General features: G+C 44.8%; 1 protein-coding gene across 1 annotated transcript in view; it reads left to right on the top strand.

Annotated features, from left to right (window-relative positions):
• Nucleotides 1–14947, top strand: part of LOC140737325 (latent-transforming growth factor beta-binding protein 1-like) — a 234097-nt gene that overhangs the window by 39031 nt on the left and 180119 nt on the right. The window contains exon 4 of the mRNA XM_073063756.1: nt 3850–4013. Coding sequence (XP_072919857.1) covers nt 3850–4013 — 164 coding nt within the window. The remainder of the gene's footprint in view (nt 1–3849; nt 4014–14947) is intronic.

The following is a 14947-nucleotide window of genomic DNA, read 5'->3' as shown; positions in this document are numbered from 1 at the left end:
GCATGGCTTTGTGAAGGGCAGATCATGTCTAACAAGCTTGATAGAACTCTTCGAGGAGGTGAACAGGCATATAGATGAGGGTAGTGCAGTGGATGTGATCTACATGGATTTTAGTAAGGCATTTGACAAGGTTCCACATGGTAGGCTTATTCAGAAAGTCAGAAGGCATGGAATCCAGGGAAGTTTGGCCAGGTGGATTCAGAATTGGTTTGCCTGCAGAAAGCAGAGTGTCATGGTGGAGGGGGTACATTCGGATTCAAGGGTTGTGACCAGTGGTGTCCCACAAGGATTGGTTCTGGGACCTCTACTTTTCATGATTTTTATTAATGACCTGGATGTGGGGGTAGAAGGGTGGGTTGGCAAGTTTGCAGACGACACAAAAGTTGGTGGTGTTGTGGATAGTGTTGAGGATTGTCGAAGATTGCAGAGACACATTGATAGGATGCAGAAGTGGGCTGAGAAATGGCAGATGGAGTTCAACAGAGTTCAACAGAAGTGTGAGGTGGTACACTTTGGAAGGACAAACTTTGAGGCAGAGTACAAAGTAAATGGCAGGATACTTGGGAGTGTGGAGGAGCAGAGGGATCTGGGGGTACATGTCCACAGATCCCTGAAAGTGGCCTCACAGGTAGATACAGTAGTTAAGAAAGCTTATGGAGTGTTAGCTTTCATAAGTCGAGGGATAGAGTTTAAAAGATGTGATGTAATGATGCAGCTCTATAAAACTCTGGTTAGGCCACACTTGGAGTACTGTGTCAGTTCTGGTTGCCTCACTACAGGAAGGATGTGGAAGCATTGGAAAGGGTACAGAGGAGATTTACCAGGATGCTGCCTGGTTTAGAGAGTATACATTATGATCAGAGATTAAGGGAGCTAGGGCTTTACTCTTTGGAGAGGAGGAGGATGAGAGGAGACATGATAGAGGTGTACAAGATATTAAGAGGGATAGATGGAGTGGACAGCCAGCGCCTCTTCCCCAGGGCACCACTGCTCAGTACAAGAGGACATGGCTTTAAGGTAAGGGGAGGGAAGTTCAAGGGGGATATTAGAGGAAGGTTTTTTTACTCAGAGAGTGGTTGGTGCGTGGAATGCACTGCCTGAGTCAGTGGTGGAGGCAGATACACTAGTGAAGTTTAAGAGACTACTTGACAGGTATATGGAGGAACTTAAGGTGGGGAGTTATATGGGAGGCAGGGTTTGAGGGTCGGCACAACATTGGGGGCCGAGGGGCCTGTAATGTGCTATGTAATGTGCTATGTTTCTATGTAGTCATGACAGGAATCTGTGGTGCTGGAAATCACCCCACCTTACCACCATTCCTCCCCAAGCTGCTGGGGTTGGGGATTTCAGTAGTAGCTGATGGTAATTTGGTTAGGAGTCAGCAGTTCAAGTTCAAGTTCATATTTTTGCCAGTTAACTATACGTGAATATGCATGAAGAGGGGAAGAAGCTGTTCCTGAATCATTGAGTGTGTATCTTCAGGCTCCTGTACCTCCTCCCTGATGGTAGCAATAAGAACATGGTGTGACCTGGGTCATGGGGGTCCTTAATAATCGATGCGACATTTTTGAGGCATCACTTCTTGAAGATGTCCTAAGTAGGCCACTACCCACGATAGAGCTGAAATTTGCGAGAGTCTTTGGTGATTTACACAGATTAGGAGAATGGGTAAGAAGGTGGCAAATGAAATAGTGTTGGAAAATGCATGGTCATGCACTTTGGGAATAGAAATAAACGTGTGGACTATTTTCTCAAAAGGGAGAAAATCCAGGGATCTGAGATGCAGAGGGACTTGGGAGTCCTTGTGCAGAACCCCCTGAAGGTTAAGTTGCAGGTTGTGTCGGTGGTGAGGATGGCAAATACAATACTAGCATTAATTCAAGAGGTTTAGAAAACAAGGGCAGGGATGTGATGCTGAGGCTTTATGAGGCACTGGAGAACCTCACCTTGAGTATTGTGAACAGTTTTGAGCCCCGCATCTTGGAAAAGATGTGCTGGCATTGGAGAGGGTCCAGGGGAGGTTCACAAGGATGATTCCAGTAATGGAAGGGTTATCATACGAGGAACGTTTGATAGCTCTGGGTCTGTACTCACTGGAGTTCAGAAGGATGAGGCGGGATCTCATTGAAACCTTTCGTATGTTGAAAGGCCTAGTCAGAGTAGATACGGAAAGGGTGTTTTCCATGGTGGGAGAGTTCAGGACAAGAGGGCACAGCCTCAGGATAGAGGGGCGCCCTTTGAAAACAGAGATGTGGAGAAATTTCTTTAGCCAAAGGGTGATGAATTTGTAGAATTTGTTACCACATGCAGCTGTGGAGGCCAGGTCATTGGGTGTATTTAAGGCTGAGATTGATAGGTTCTTGATTGGACATGGCATCAAAGGTTACGAGGAAAAGGCCGGGAACTGGGGTTGAGGAGGAGATAGAAAAAACGATCAGCCATGATTGAATGGCAGAGCATACTTGATGGGCCAGATGGCCTAATGCTGCTCCTATGTCTTATGGTCATAACAAGTCTCCTCACCCTCCTAATGAAATATAGCCGCTGTCCTGACTTACCTTATTGAATGACAGCGCTGGCTGAGGAAGGCAGGGCCATTTTCTGCCTCTGGTTCCTGTTTTCAGTGTTATTTGACCCATGTCATTATCATGTGATCTTACCACAGTAATGTCACAATCATGTTATTTTTCTGGATGACAGAATTGATGGCTTGGTGGCCAAGTTTACAGAAGATACAAAGATCGGCATAGATGGGCAGGTAGTGTTGAGGAAGCAGGGAATCTGCCAAAGGACATACAGATTAGGAGATTTGTCAGCTGGAATACTGTGTCGGGAAGTGTACAGCTGTGCACTTTGGTAGAAGCAATAAAGGTGCAGACTATTTTCTAAATGGGAAGAAAATTCAAAAATCAGAGGTGCAAAGGGACTTGGGAGTCCTTGTGCAGGATTCCCTAAAGGTTAACTTGCAGGTTGAGTCAGTGATGAGGAAGGCAAGTACAATGTTACCATTCATTTCGAGAGGACTAGAATATAAAATCAAAGACGTAATGCTGAGGCTTTGTAAGGTATTGGTCAGACCACAGTTGGAGTCTTATGAGCAATTTTAGATCCATTATCTAGGAAAAGGTATGCTAGCATTGGAGGGGAGGTTCACAAGACTGATTCCAGGAATGAAAGGATTAATGTCTGAGGAGCATCTGATGGCTTTGGGCCTGTACGTACTCCCCAAGTTTAGAAGAATGTGGGGGATCTCATTGAAACCTATTGAATATTGAAAGGCCTAGATAGAGTGGGTGAAGAGAGGATGTTTCCTATGGTGGGGGAGTCTAGGATCAGAGGGCACTGCCTCAGAAAAGATGGCTCTGGGCCTGTATGTACTCCCCAAGTTTAGAAGAATGTGGGGGATCTCACTGAAACCTATTGAATATTGAAAGGCCTAGATAGAGTGGGTGAGGAGAGGATGTTTCCTATGGTGGGGGAGTCTAGGATCAGAGGGCACGGCATCAGAAAAGATGGACATTCATATAGAATAGAGATGAGGAGGAATTTCTTTAGCCAGAGAGTGATGAATCTGTGGAATTCGTGCCACAGGCAGCTGTGGATCCCATCACTGATTTCATCTAAGGCGAAAATTGATAGGTTCTTGAAAGGTTATGAGGAGCAGTCAGGAGAATGAGTTGAGAGGGAAGTCGGTCAGCCATGATGAGATGGCGGAGCAGACTCAAGGAGCTGAATGGCCTAATTCTGCTCCTATATCTTATGGTCTAATGTTGTGTGTTAATCTCGAGACCAAGACACTGCTCCTTGTTCCTAGTTTGTGATTGAATTGCTGTTCCTGTACCTTTGCAGAGTGAAGCAGTCTCAGGCCATGTTACTGAGGAAACTCTCCAGCAAGCTCCCTGTGGCTGCCAAGAGTCACTCACCGATGCACATCGTGGAGGGCCAGGGCAGCAAGTCAATCCCGAGGATGGCCGGGTACGGACATTCTGCCGTCAGACAATCCAAGCTGAAAGGTAACAGTGAGGAAAGTCAATCTCTTTGAAGCAGGGCTTCTGGATCTGCTTTTAGTTTGTTGGTAATGGAAGTAAAGGGCTGTGGCTTTTGTTAAGCACATAAAATGACTCTGGTATGCTTTATTCACAAAATTCGACACTCGTCTGGCAGGGAGGCCCTCAGAACAGTTTTTAAGGTCTGGTGAAACTATGGATGGTATTAATCCAGTATTTCTTCAGGATCCTGGTGATCCAGAAACTGTGGAAATATAGGGAAGACAGGCGGTAGTGCCTTTGAATTACGATGGAGGTGGAGAAGACTGGTTGCCTCTTGTTCCTTATCATTCTAGTACAATGGAAGCTGGACAGTAGCCTCAGACATGGCTTCTATTGGAAACCCACTCACATGGATTAATACCTCAATAATAACAGCCACCATCACAGCTCCCAATACAGTGCAGTTCTTTCTACTTTGAATGACTTGAGTGAAAACCATTTCGGTCCTAGAGAGTCTTGCCAAGGAAAGAAGGCAATTACACACAGCACTTCTACAGAAAGGCTACAAGATGAAGGAAATCAATCAGGCCTTTAAAAGGGCCTACAGTAAAACCAGGAAACCCATCGCTGCACCTGCCTTCACTGTTATTCCACAGTTTCTGGAAAGATCGGCAGGATCCTGAAGAAATACCAGATTAATACTATCCACAAACCCGTAAGGAGGCACAAATCACAGCTTATGGGGGTCAAAGGTGACTTAGGACGGCTGGCGTTTCCAGGACTCCCTGTGAACGCAGAGAGGCCTGTATCTGCCAGATGGGCATATGGTGGAAACTCACATCAAGGAGCACAGGAGGTGTATCTGTTGTTACCCAGAGAAATCGGCAGTAGCAGAACATTGCATTTGCAATGGCCATAGGATTGACTTCGACAGCACAGAACTCGGTTAGCCACCGCAGGCCCGTGACTGTTGTTCTGTAAGCCTGGAATCATCAGTAGCTTGGTCGACTGCATAGTCAACCCGATTGTGTACGGGATTGAATGCAGGTCTGAGAGACAGTCGACTACAGCAGTATCTTTCCCTTCAACGTGCCATGTGTCAATCATGAATTCCGAAATGTAAGCCAGGTGGCATTACTGCCACGCACACCAAAGGTCTGATGCTTTGGCTATCACATGCACGAGGGGTTTGTGGTCAACAATCAGTGTGAAATCCGACACTCCAGCAGAAAACCAAAATGGCGGATGGAGACCGAGAAGCTCGCAGTCAAACGTGCTGTGCTTCCTCTTGGGGAGGCTGAGCTGCTGGTTGAAGAAGGCAAACGGCTGCTAAAGGCCTTTGACCAGCTGTTCATGCACAGCACTCACAGAATAGGCTGAGGCATCGGTAGTGATGCACTGGAGAGCAGGTGTTCCAGTAGGGTCACTTTCGAAAGAGCTCGTTTGCTGTTGTCAAATGCTCTGGTTATATCTGCTGACCACTCAAGCATGCGATTAGGTGCACTGCCTTTAAGGGCACTATACAAGGTGTGCATAAGTTCAGCAGCTTTTGCAATGAAACTGTAATAAAATTTCACCGTACCTAAAAACTCTTGCAGTGTTTTGGTAGTGTGGGGCACTGTAAAGTCCGTAACAGCAGTGACTTTTCTCAGCAGGGGCGTTGCACCTTCTGCAGAGATACGGTGACTAACAGTCAATAGTAGACAACCCGAACTGGCATTTAGCGGGGTTAGTAATCAGCCTATGTTGGCTTAAGCACTTGAAAAGTATGCAGAGGTGTGATAAGTGTTTGATTTTGGACGTGCTGGTGACAAGTATGTTATCCAGGTAAACAAAAAGAAAATCTAAGTCTTTTAACAGAGTCCATTAGTCGCTGGAAAATCTGCGCTGCATTTTCAGGCCAAATAGCATGCACAGAAACTCAAATAGGCCAAACAAGAGTAAAGACAGCAGTTTTGGGAACATCCTGAACACACACAGGGCCTGATGATAGCCCCTGGCTAAGTCAGCTTTAGAAAAAGATTATCTTTCCAACTAAACATGCCAAACAGTCTTGAATATGTGTAACTGGGTAACAGTCAGTGTGGTGGCCTTGTTAAGGTAGCAGTAATTATCACATGGATGGCAACCACCATCGGGCTGAGAAACCATGTGGATGGGTGAAGCCCAAGGTCTTACGACACCAAGCAGCTCTGTGTAAACAAACTCAGCCTTCGTGCTGGCCAGCTTTTCCAAATCCAGGCTATGTGCAGGGGTGTGGACCATTGAACCAGTCGTGGAAATGTGGTTCTTGATCCCATGCTCTGTGACTGTAGTGGAAAATGTGGGCTTGATGAAGTTTGGGAATTCGCCCAGCAGACGAGTGAATTCACATGTGGTGGTGCACATGCTATACAGGGAATTACTGGAGGTACAGGGTAACGACCCAAAGGCTTTTGCATCCACAGGCCAGCAGCTCTTAAGATCTACTAACAGTCCTTTGGTGCACAGGAAATCTGTGCCGAGCAGAGGTCTCGCAACTTTAGCCAAGACAAAGTCCCATGTGTAGCATTGTCCAGTGAAGCAGAGTCACACATCATGTTCCATATGTCCTGATCCTGTTGCTATTGGCAGCCTCCAGCAAGGATCCATGGATCTCGTCTTAGGCAGCACACTCACTTGAGCACCCATGTCACACAGGAAATATCGCCCTGAAAGGGTGTCCGTAATGAACAGTAGATGATCCTGGCAGCTTTAACCCACGGTATTCACAGGCCTCCCACGTGTTGGCATTTTAGCAAGCTCCCTACAGTCTTTCACAGGTGCATTAATGAGGGCTGTGCGAACTTGACCAGGCATTCGCCACGTCAAGAGCTCTTTAAAAATAAAACAAGGATAGAGATTGCCCAAGAGAGACAGCACGTGGTCCATTAGTTCTGAAGGCCTTGCGTCACGCAGACCGGATAAGAAGAGCAAGGGCTTGGCATGCTCAGACTCAGACAGTCTGTAACAGGTGAGTTTTCAGAGTGACGTGTTTATCATGTGCAGGCGTGTCTTCTAGTAGACTCGCCACTCTGGCTGCACTGAAACCACTTAGTGATGCTACAACGTAGTCAAGTCTGATATTGTCTGAGGTGATTACTTGCAGCGCGAACTAGGCTTCTGCCTGTGACAATCAGAATTTGTTAACATAGCAGCAGCAGTACAATGCAATACATGATAATATAGAAAGAAAACAAAATTTAAATTAAAAAAAAATGTATATTTAACTGGGATGTAGCGTGCTGCTCCCAGACCTCTGGCTGTTTCAAAGCGACTGCATTAGTCGACTTGTCGTTAAGTAACTTTGGAATTGTCCAAGAACATTGGGGTGACCAATGTAGGATTTGTGAATAAAACATGCAAGAGTTGTTTTATGCGCTCAACAAAAGCCCCAACCCTTTACTTCTGTTACAAACAAACCAAAAGCAGTCGCCTTGTACTGACATTATTATGTCAAGACACAGTTTCTTAAAGTGAATGCAACTCAATGTCAGCATTTGTGAATTATGTAGAACATTTTCTATTATGAACAATATGTGCCATCAGTTTAACCTTTAACCTTACAGAGGATTATAATATTATCAGGGGCATAATCACAGTTGCCTCAGAGCAGGGTAGTTTAAATTACACCGGACAACAAAGTTTTTCAAAAATGTTGCTTCCTCAGAATCTTTTTTTGTTTATGATAGAACACTTGAAACTGAACACAAATATAATTTCTGACTACTTGTACCACGTAGGAATTTGGAGAAACAAGAAATTAACATTTATTGAATATAATGTGTTTCATTCCATATCGGCAAATGTGAAGGTGTTGGGGTACAAAAGGTTGGTAACAGTGAGTTGGGTCATGAGCCGAAAGTTTGTGGGGGGGGGGGTAATAGCTGTTCCTGAACCTGGTAGCGTGGGTCCCAGGCTCCTGTTCCTCCATCCTGACAGCAGCTGCAAGGAACGAGCATTCCAGCATGGTGGGATCCCTGATAATGACTGCTGCTTTCCTGCAGCGGAATTTCACGTAAATCTGGTTGTTTTCTCTGGAGCGCCGGAGGCTGATAGAGGTTTATAAGATTATGAGAGGCATGGATAGAGTAGACAGGGAGTTTCTGTTTCCCAGGGTGAAAATGTCTAATACCAGAGGACATGCATTGAAGGTGAGAGGGGAAGGTTCAAAGGTGATGTGAGGGTTAAGTTTTTTACTCAGAGAGTGGTGGATGCCTGGAATATGCTTCCTGCTGTGGTGGCAGAAGCAAGTACATTAGAAACTTTTAAGAGATGTTTAGGTCGACACATGGATGTGAGGAAGATGGAAGGATATGGACATTGTGTAGGTAGGAGGTTTAGTTTTTGGGTTTTTATTGATTTATTTGTTAGCTGGTTTGGCACAATATTGTGGACTTGAGGGTCTTGTTCCTGTGTTGTACTGTTCTATGTTCTATATGCTCAATTGTGGGGAGATCATTACCCGTCATGGACACTTGCCTCACAAAGGAGCTTCCAGTTGTTGCTGTAACTGCCTGTATTCCCCAGCCAGCAGGGATGGAAAATATTAGCTCTCTCTCTCTCTCTCTCTCTCTCTGCTCTTGCTCTTGGCCCTGGAGACCACACTGCTCTAGGTCCACCTGCGTCGCATGAGTGTATCAGTATGGCAGGAACTCTGGCCCATGTCCCAGAGCTGTCCGTGTCCCGAGAGAGCACGAGGAGTTAGTGTAAACGTAGCTTTCTTCTATCACTGTCCTTATTCCGGGACAATTTGGTCGGGAAGAGCAGAGGGAGCATTACTCTTTCTCTAACCTACACTGTCTCTGCCCTGGGGATGTGTGATGGAATTTTGTTCTGTCGATAACTTTTGCTGTCTCAGGAGGAGATTCTTCAAAGCTTCAATCAGAGGCAGGTTTAAAATCACCGGCATATGTTGATAGGTCATGAAATATGTCAATTTCACAGCAGCAGTACAATGCAACACATGATAATAGAGAATAAAACTGTGAATTACAGTAAATATACACATATAATAGCTAAATTAAATAAACAGTGCAAAAAATAGAAATAAAAAAGTAGTCAGGTAGTGTTCAATGTCCATTCAGAAATTGGATGTCAGAGGGGAAGAAGCTGCTCCTGAAATGCTGAGTGTGTGTGTTCAGGCTCCTGTACCTCCTCCCTGATGGTAGCAATGTCCTGGGTGATGGGGGTTCTTAATGATGGATGCCACCAATTGAGGCACCACTACCTGAAGATGTCCCAGATACTACAGAGGTAGTGCCCATGATGGAGTTGACTGAGTTTACTTCTCTGCAGCTTACTTCAATCTTGTGCAGTAGCTCCCCCCTCCCCATAGCAATGCTCTCCATGGTACATTTGTAGAAATTTGTGAGTGTCTTTGATGATATATCAAATCTCTTCAAACCCTTAATGAAATATAGCTGCTGCCGTGCGTTCTTTGTGGCTGTATCAATATGCTGAGCTCAGGATAGATCCTCAGAGATATTGACACCCAAGAACTTGAACTCACTCACTCTTTCCTGTTGTTAACCCTCTCTGGGGACTGGTGTGTGTTCCCTTGGCTTACCCTTTCTGAAGTCCACAGTCTGTTCTTTGGTCTTACTGATGCTTCAAATGCTTTCTGTCACTGATACTACTACATCACCGGCTGACTGTCATTGTTTGGCAATGACATTCATGCTGAGGTGCAGTAAATATTCTGAATGGCAGCTAATATTTTTAAAATAACAGTCAAGGGAATATTTGAACTAAATTTTGAGCTGTGCAGTTTCATTGTTTATGCATATTAAAATGGAACAATAGTCCTGATCATCTACAGGTCTCAAAATGGTTTGACTATAGCCCAGGATATAGATGTACCGTGGAGAGCATTCAGGTACCTGTCTGGTATTGTGGTGGGGGGGAGGGGAGTGGGCTACTGCACAGGACTGAAAGAAGCTACAGAGGGTCATAAAGATGGATCCGTCTTGGGTACTAGCCTACAAAGTACCCAGGACATCTTCAAGGAGCGGTGTCTCAGAGAGGCAGCGTCCATTATTAAGACCCCCAGCATCCAGGACATGCCCTTTTCTCACTGTTACCATCGGGTAGGAGGTACAGAAGCCTGAAGGCACACAGTCAGCGATTCAGAAACAGCTTCTTCCCCTCTGTCATCTGATTACTAAATGGACATTGAACCCATGAACAATACCTCACTTTTTAAATATATATTATTTGTTTTTGTGCGATTTTTAATCTATTCAGTATACATATACAGTAATTAATTTACTTATTTATTTACTTTTACTTTTTTTTTCTTCTATATTATGTATAGTATTGAACTGCTGCTAAGTTAACAAATTTCACGACATTGGCTAGTGATAATAAAACTGATTCTGAGTGAGTAAGGGCCAGTGTATGGGAGTGTTGGCCAAGGTGGCCATTCATGAGTCCAAGTGGCGGACAGTCGAAGGCTCTGCAGACTACCTGCCCCTCTGCTGGGGATACGTTCCTGCCCGGATGCCCTTGGAGAGGGAGCATGCGGTCATAATGGATACAGTAGGGGATTTTTGGGTGCGGTGGGCCCCCTAGGGAATTGACTGTTTTATAGACAGTAATAATCATATTTTAATTTGAACTTATCCACTGCCTTGTAAATACTTGATGTTTGTATTTTGTGTATTTTTGTGTAAATAGACTTTTGTAGTTTTGTAAAGGAAAATGGAATGAGGGTCAGTAGAAACCTGCCTCATTGTGCGTTCACAAGTGCAAGCCTCAGTGTCAGTGTCAGCAACTGCTCGTACAGCTTTGATATTACACAGGCAAACTCCAGCAGGGATCTCTGGGTTTAAATGCCTTCACATTCTGCAGAGCCCAGCCAAATAAAATAGCTGCTTCGATCTTTGCCAACGGAGACGTAATCCATCCTCTTAGCAGCTGGCTTGCAGCCACTCTTCCTAATGTGAACAGCTCTGCTCAAACTGGAGCCTAGCATTGACCATCAGAATTCCCTCTTGCAAGAAATCTGTATCATTCAGCCTTCCATAACATCTACATCCCTCAAATATAGCCTCCATTCCCAAGTTTCCACTTCTGTCTTGCCTTTTCCAACAATCCTTTCCTCCCCCTGTTTATCCATCCCTCCAGTTCAATACTTGTTGTCCAATACCCTTTGTACCTCTCCCAATTTGCCCCAACATATTCAGCCAGGATGCCTATTAAATCTCCCTGCACAGGGTCTATATTCCTCCATTCACCTTGTTACATGTGTCTAAATAACTTCCGTAAGACCATGAGATACAGGAGCAGAATTAGGCCATTTGGCCCATCAAGTCTGCTGTGCCATTTCATCATGGCCGACCCATTTTCCCGATGAGCCCCAGTCTCCTGTCTTCCCTCCGTATCCCTTCATACCCTCACTGATCAAGTACCCATCAACCTCTGCCTTAAATATACCCAATGACATGCCCTCCACAACCGCCAATGGTGATGAATTCCACAGATTCACCACTCTCTAGCTAAAGAAATTTGCAGGTTGAATCAGTGGTGAGGAAAGCAAATGCAATGTTAACATTCATTTCGAGAGGACTAGAATATGAAAACACAGAATGCTGAACCTTTATAAAGCACTGGTGAGGCCTCACTTGGAGTACTGTGAGTAGCCTTGGGCCCCTTATCTAAGAAAGGACGTGCTGAAATTGGAGAGGTTTCAAAGGATGTTCACAGAAATGATTCTGGGATTGAAAGGCTTGTCTTGTGAACAGAGTTTGGTGGCTCTGGAACAGTACTCACTGGAATACAGAAGATGACCTCATTGAAACCTATCGAATGGTGAAAGGCCTCGATAGAGTGAATGTGGAGAGGGTATTTCCTATGGTGGGGAAGTCTAAGACCAGAGGACACAGCCTCAGAATAGAGGAATCATTCAACAGCAGCTCCCCGAGGACCACTGATGTATAGAGTGACCTTGAGGTGCAGTTCCCTGAAAATGGCAATCAAAATAGATATGGTTATAAAGCAGGTAAACAGCATACTTGCCTTCATCATTTTAGGCATCGAGTATAAAAGTTGCTGAATCATGTTGGAGCTCATGTTAAAACTTTGGTTAATCCACATTTGGAATATATGATGTTGTCCTAGTTACCCGAGTATAGGGAATATGTGAGGGTTTTGGAGAGAGGACAGAAGAGATTCACCAGGATAATACTTGGAGTGGGGTGTACTAGTTTCATTTGGGGTTAGGCGAACTTGTATGGTTTTCTCTGTAATGTTGGCGGCTGAGGGGTTGGCCCGACAGAATAGAGCTTTGTTGTCATTGCTCAAGACAGCAAGGTTTCGGTGCTACTCCAGTCCGTGAAAAACAGATATTTACAATGCATGCAGTATGGCTTAATTTAAAAAAAAATCTGCCATACTTACATGCAACAAGTGTCTTTGATAGTCTGTAACCATAAGACCATAAGGTATAGGAGCAAAATTAGGCCATTTATCCAATCATGTCTGCTGATCCATTTCCCTCTCAGCCTTCTCCCCGTATCCCTTCATGCTCTGACCAATCAAGAATCTATCAACTTCTGCCTTAAGTACACCCAACAACTTAACCTCCACAGCAACCTGTGGCAACAAATTCCACAGAATCACCACTCTCCGGCTAAAGAAATCCCTTCTCATCTCCATTCTAAAAGGACACCCCTCTATTCTGAGGCTCCTCCACCAAAGGAAACATCCTCTCCACATTCAATCTATCAACATTCAATAGGTTACAATGAGGTCACCCCTCATTCTTCAGAATTCCAGTGACTACAGGCTAAGAGCCATCAAACACTCTTCACATGACAAACATTCAATCCCAGAATCATTTTTGTGAACCTCCTTTGCCCCCTCTCCAATGTCAGCACATCCTTTCTTAGATAAGGGGCCTAAAACTGCTCACAATACTCTGAGTGAGGCTTCACCAGTGCTTTATAAAGCCTCAGCATGACATCCTTGCTTTTATATTCTTGTCCTCTTGAAATCTTCTTCTGACATCCTGACATTTTCTCTCACAAAGTGCAATATCTCACACGTATCCAGATTAAAAGCTGCCATTTCTCCAGCCGTGTTCACAATTGATCTATATCCTACTGTATTCTTCCACAAAATTCCTCACGACCTACAATTCTGTCAATTTTCTTTATCTCATCTACAAACTTGCTTATGTCCATCTACAATTTCATCTATATCAATTCAGGACAGCTTCTTCCCCTCTGCCATCCAATTCGCAAATGGACGTTGAACCCATGAACACTACCTCACTTTTCTAATATATGTTATTTCTGTTTTTGCACAATATTTAATCTATTCAATATACATATACTGAATTTATTTATTATTATTATTCTAGATTATGTATCGCATTGAACTGCAGCTGCTAAGTTAACAAATTTCACAACACATGCCAGTGATTATAAACCTGATTCTGATTTATATATTTCAAAGAAATAACAGATTTGAGCAGAGGCTCTTGTGGAATGGAACTGCTCATTCTCCTCTAGTCAGGAAGTCACACCTCCACCCTCTTGGCTTCATTAACAAAGAAAAGGTCAGGAGCTGATGTGCGGACAGACTGGGAGCATCAAAGATCCTCACCATTCAGTCCAGGCCATTTTCTTGCCACTACCACCGGGCAGGAGGTTCAGAAGCATGAAGTCCCACATCAGCAGGTTCACGACCAGCTACTTCCCTTCAACCATTTCATCCTTGAACCAGCCCCACAACCCAAATCACGAGAGTGTAGCAATGCTGCTTTTCACTCAAATAGATTTTGATTTTCTTGTTACAATTGTGTTATTAGTTGTAAAGATTGTGCTTTTCTTGTGAATGCTGCTTACATGTGCCGGTGATGCTTCTGCAAGTAGGTTCTGCATTGCACCTGTGCATACATGCACTTGTATATCTGTTAGTAAACTCAGTTTTGACTTCGAATGGAGGCAGCATTGCCAACAGAGCTGCCCTTGTGCAAGTCGGTGATCCATCAAATTCCTAACTTGTGAGTTATAGATGGTGGAAAAGGTTTGGGGTGCCAGGAGGTGAGTCATCGCTGCAGAAAACTCAGCCTCTGTCTTGCTCTTGTGGCCACAGTTTTGTATGGCTGGTACAGTCCAGTTTTCAGCAAGAAAGTGATAGTGGAAGATCAAGCATTCTCATGGGAAGATAACTGGATGTTTTTTTCTTGGCAACACAGATGAAATGCTGGAGGAACTCAGCAGGTCAGGAAATGACATTTCGGGCTGAGACCCTTTTCAGGACTAAAATGGAAGGGGGAGCTGGCCGGGATAAAAAGGTGGGGGAAGGGGAAGCAGGATAGCTAGATCGTATACATAACCATGAGGGACACAGATAAGCTAGGTAACCCAGGCCTGTTTCCCACGTTCATCATTATGTGTTGTGTCATATGACATGGACGATCATGGTCTACGATGACCATAATTGTTCTTGGCAAATTTTTCTTCAGAAGTGGCTTGCCATTGCCTTCTTCTGGGCGGTGTCTTTACCAGACGGGTGACCCCAGCCATGATCAGTACTCCTCAGAGAATGTCTGCCTGGCGTCAATGATCACATAACCAGGACTTGTGATATGCACCAGCTGCTCATACGACCATCCGCCACCTGCTCCCATGGCTTCTCATGGGATCGGGAGGGGCTAAGCAGGTGCTACACCTTTCCCAAGGTGACCTGCAGGCTAGTGGAGGGAAGGAGCACCCTACACCTCCTTTGGTAGAGGCGTATCTCCACTCCGCCACCCATGGTGGTGTGCTTAAAAGTAGAGGGCATAGGTTTAAGGTGGGAGGGAGGAGGGTTAAAGAGGATCAGTGGGGGTGGGGGGGTAAATTTTCATGGAAAGTTCAGTTGGTATTTGGAATGTGCCTCCTGAGGAGCAGATGGATGCAGGAACAGTGAGGACATTTACAAGAAGCCTG

This window comes from Hemitrygon akajei, chromosome 12 (genome assembly GCF_048418815.1).
Source record: "Hemitrygon akajei chromosome 12, sHemAka1.3, whole genome shotgun sequence".
Classification (NCBI taxonomy): domain Eukaryota; kingdom Metazoa; phylum Chordata; class Chondrichthyes; order Myliobatiformes; family Dasyatidae; genus Hemitrygon; species Hemitrygon akajei.
This window is presented reverse-complemented; position numbering and strand designations above follow the sequence as displayed.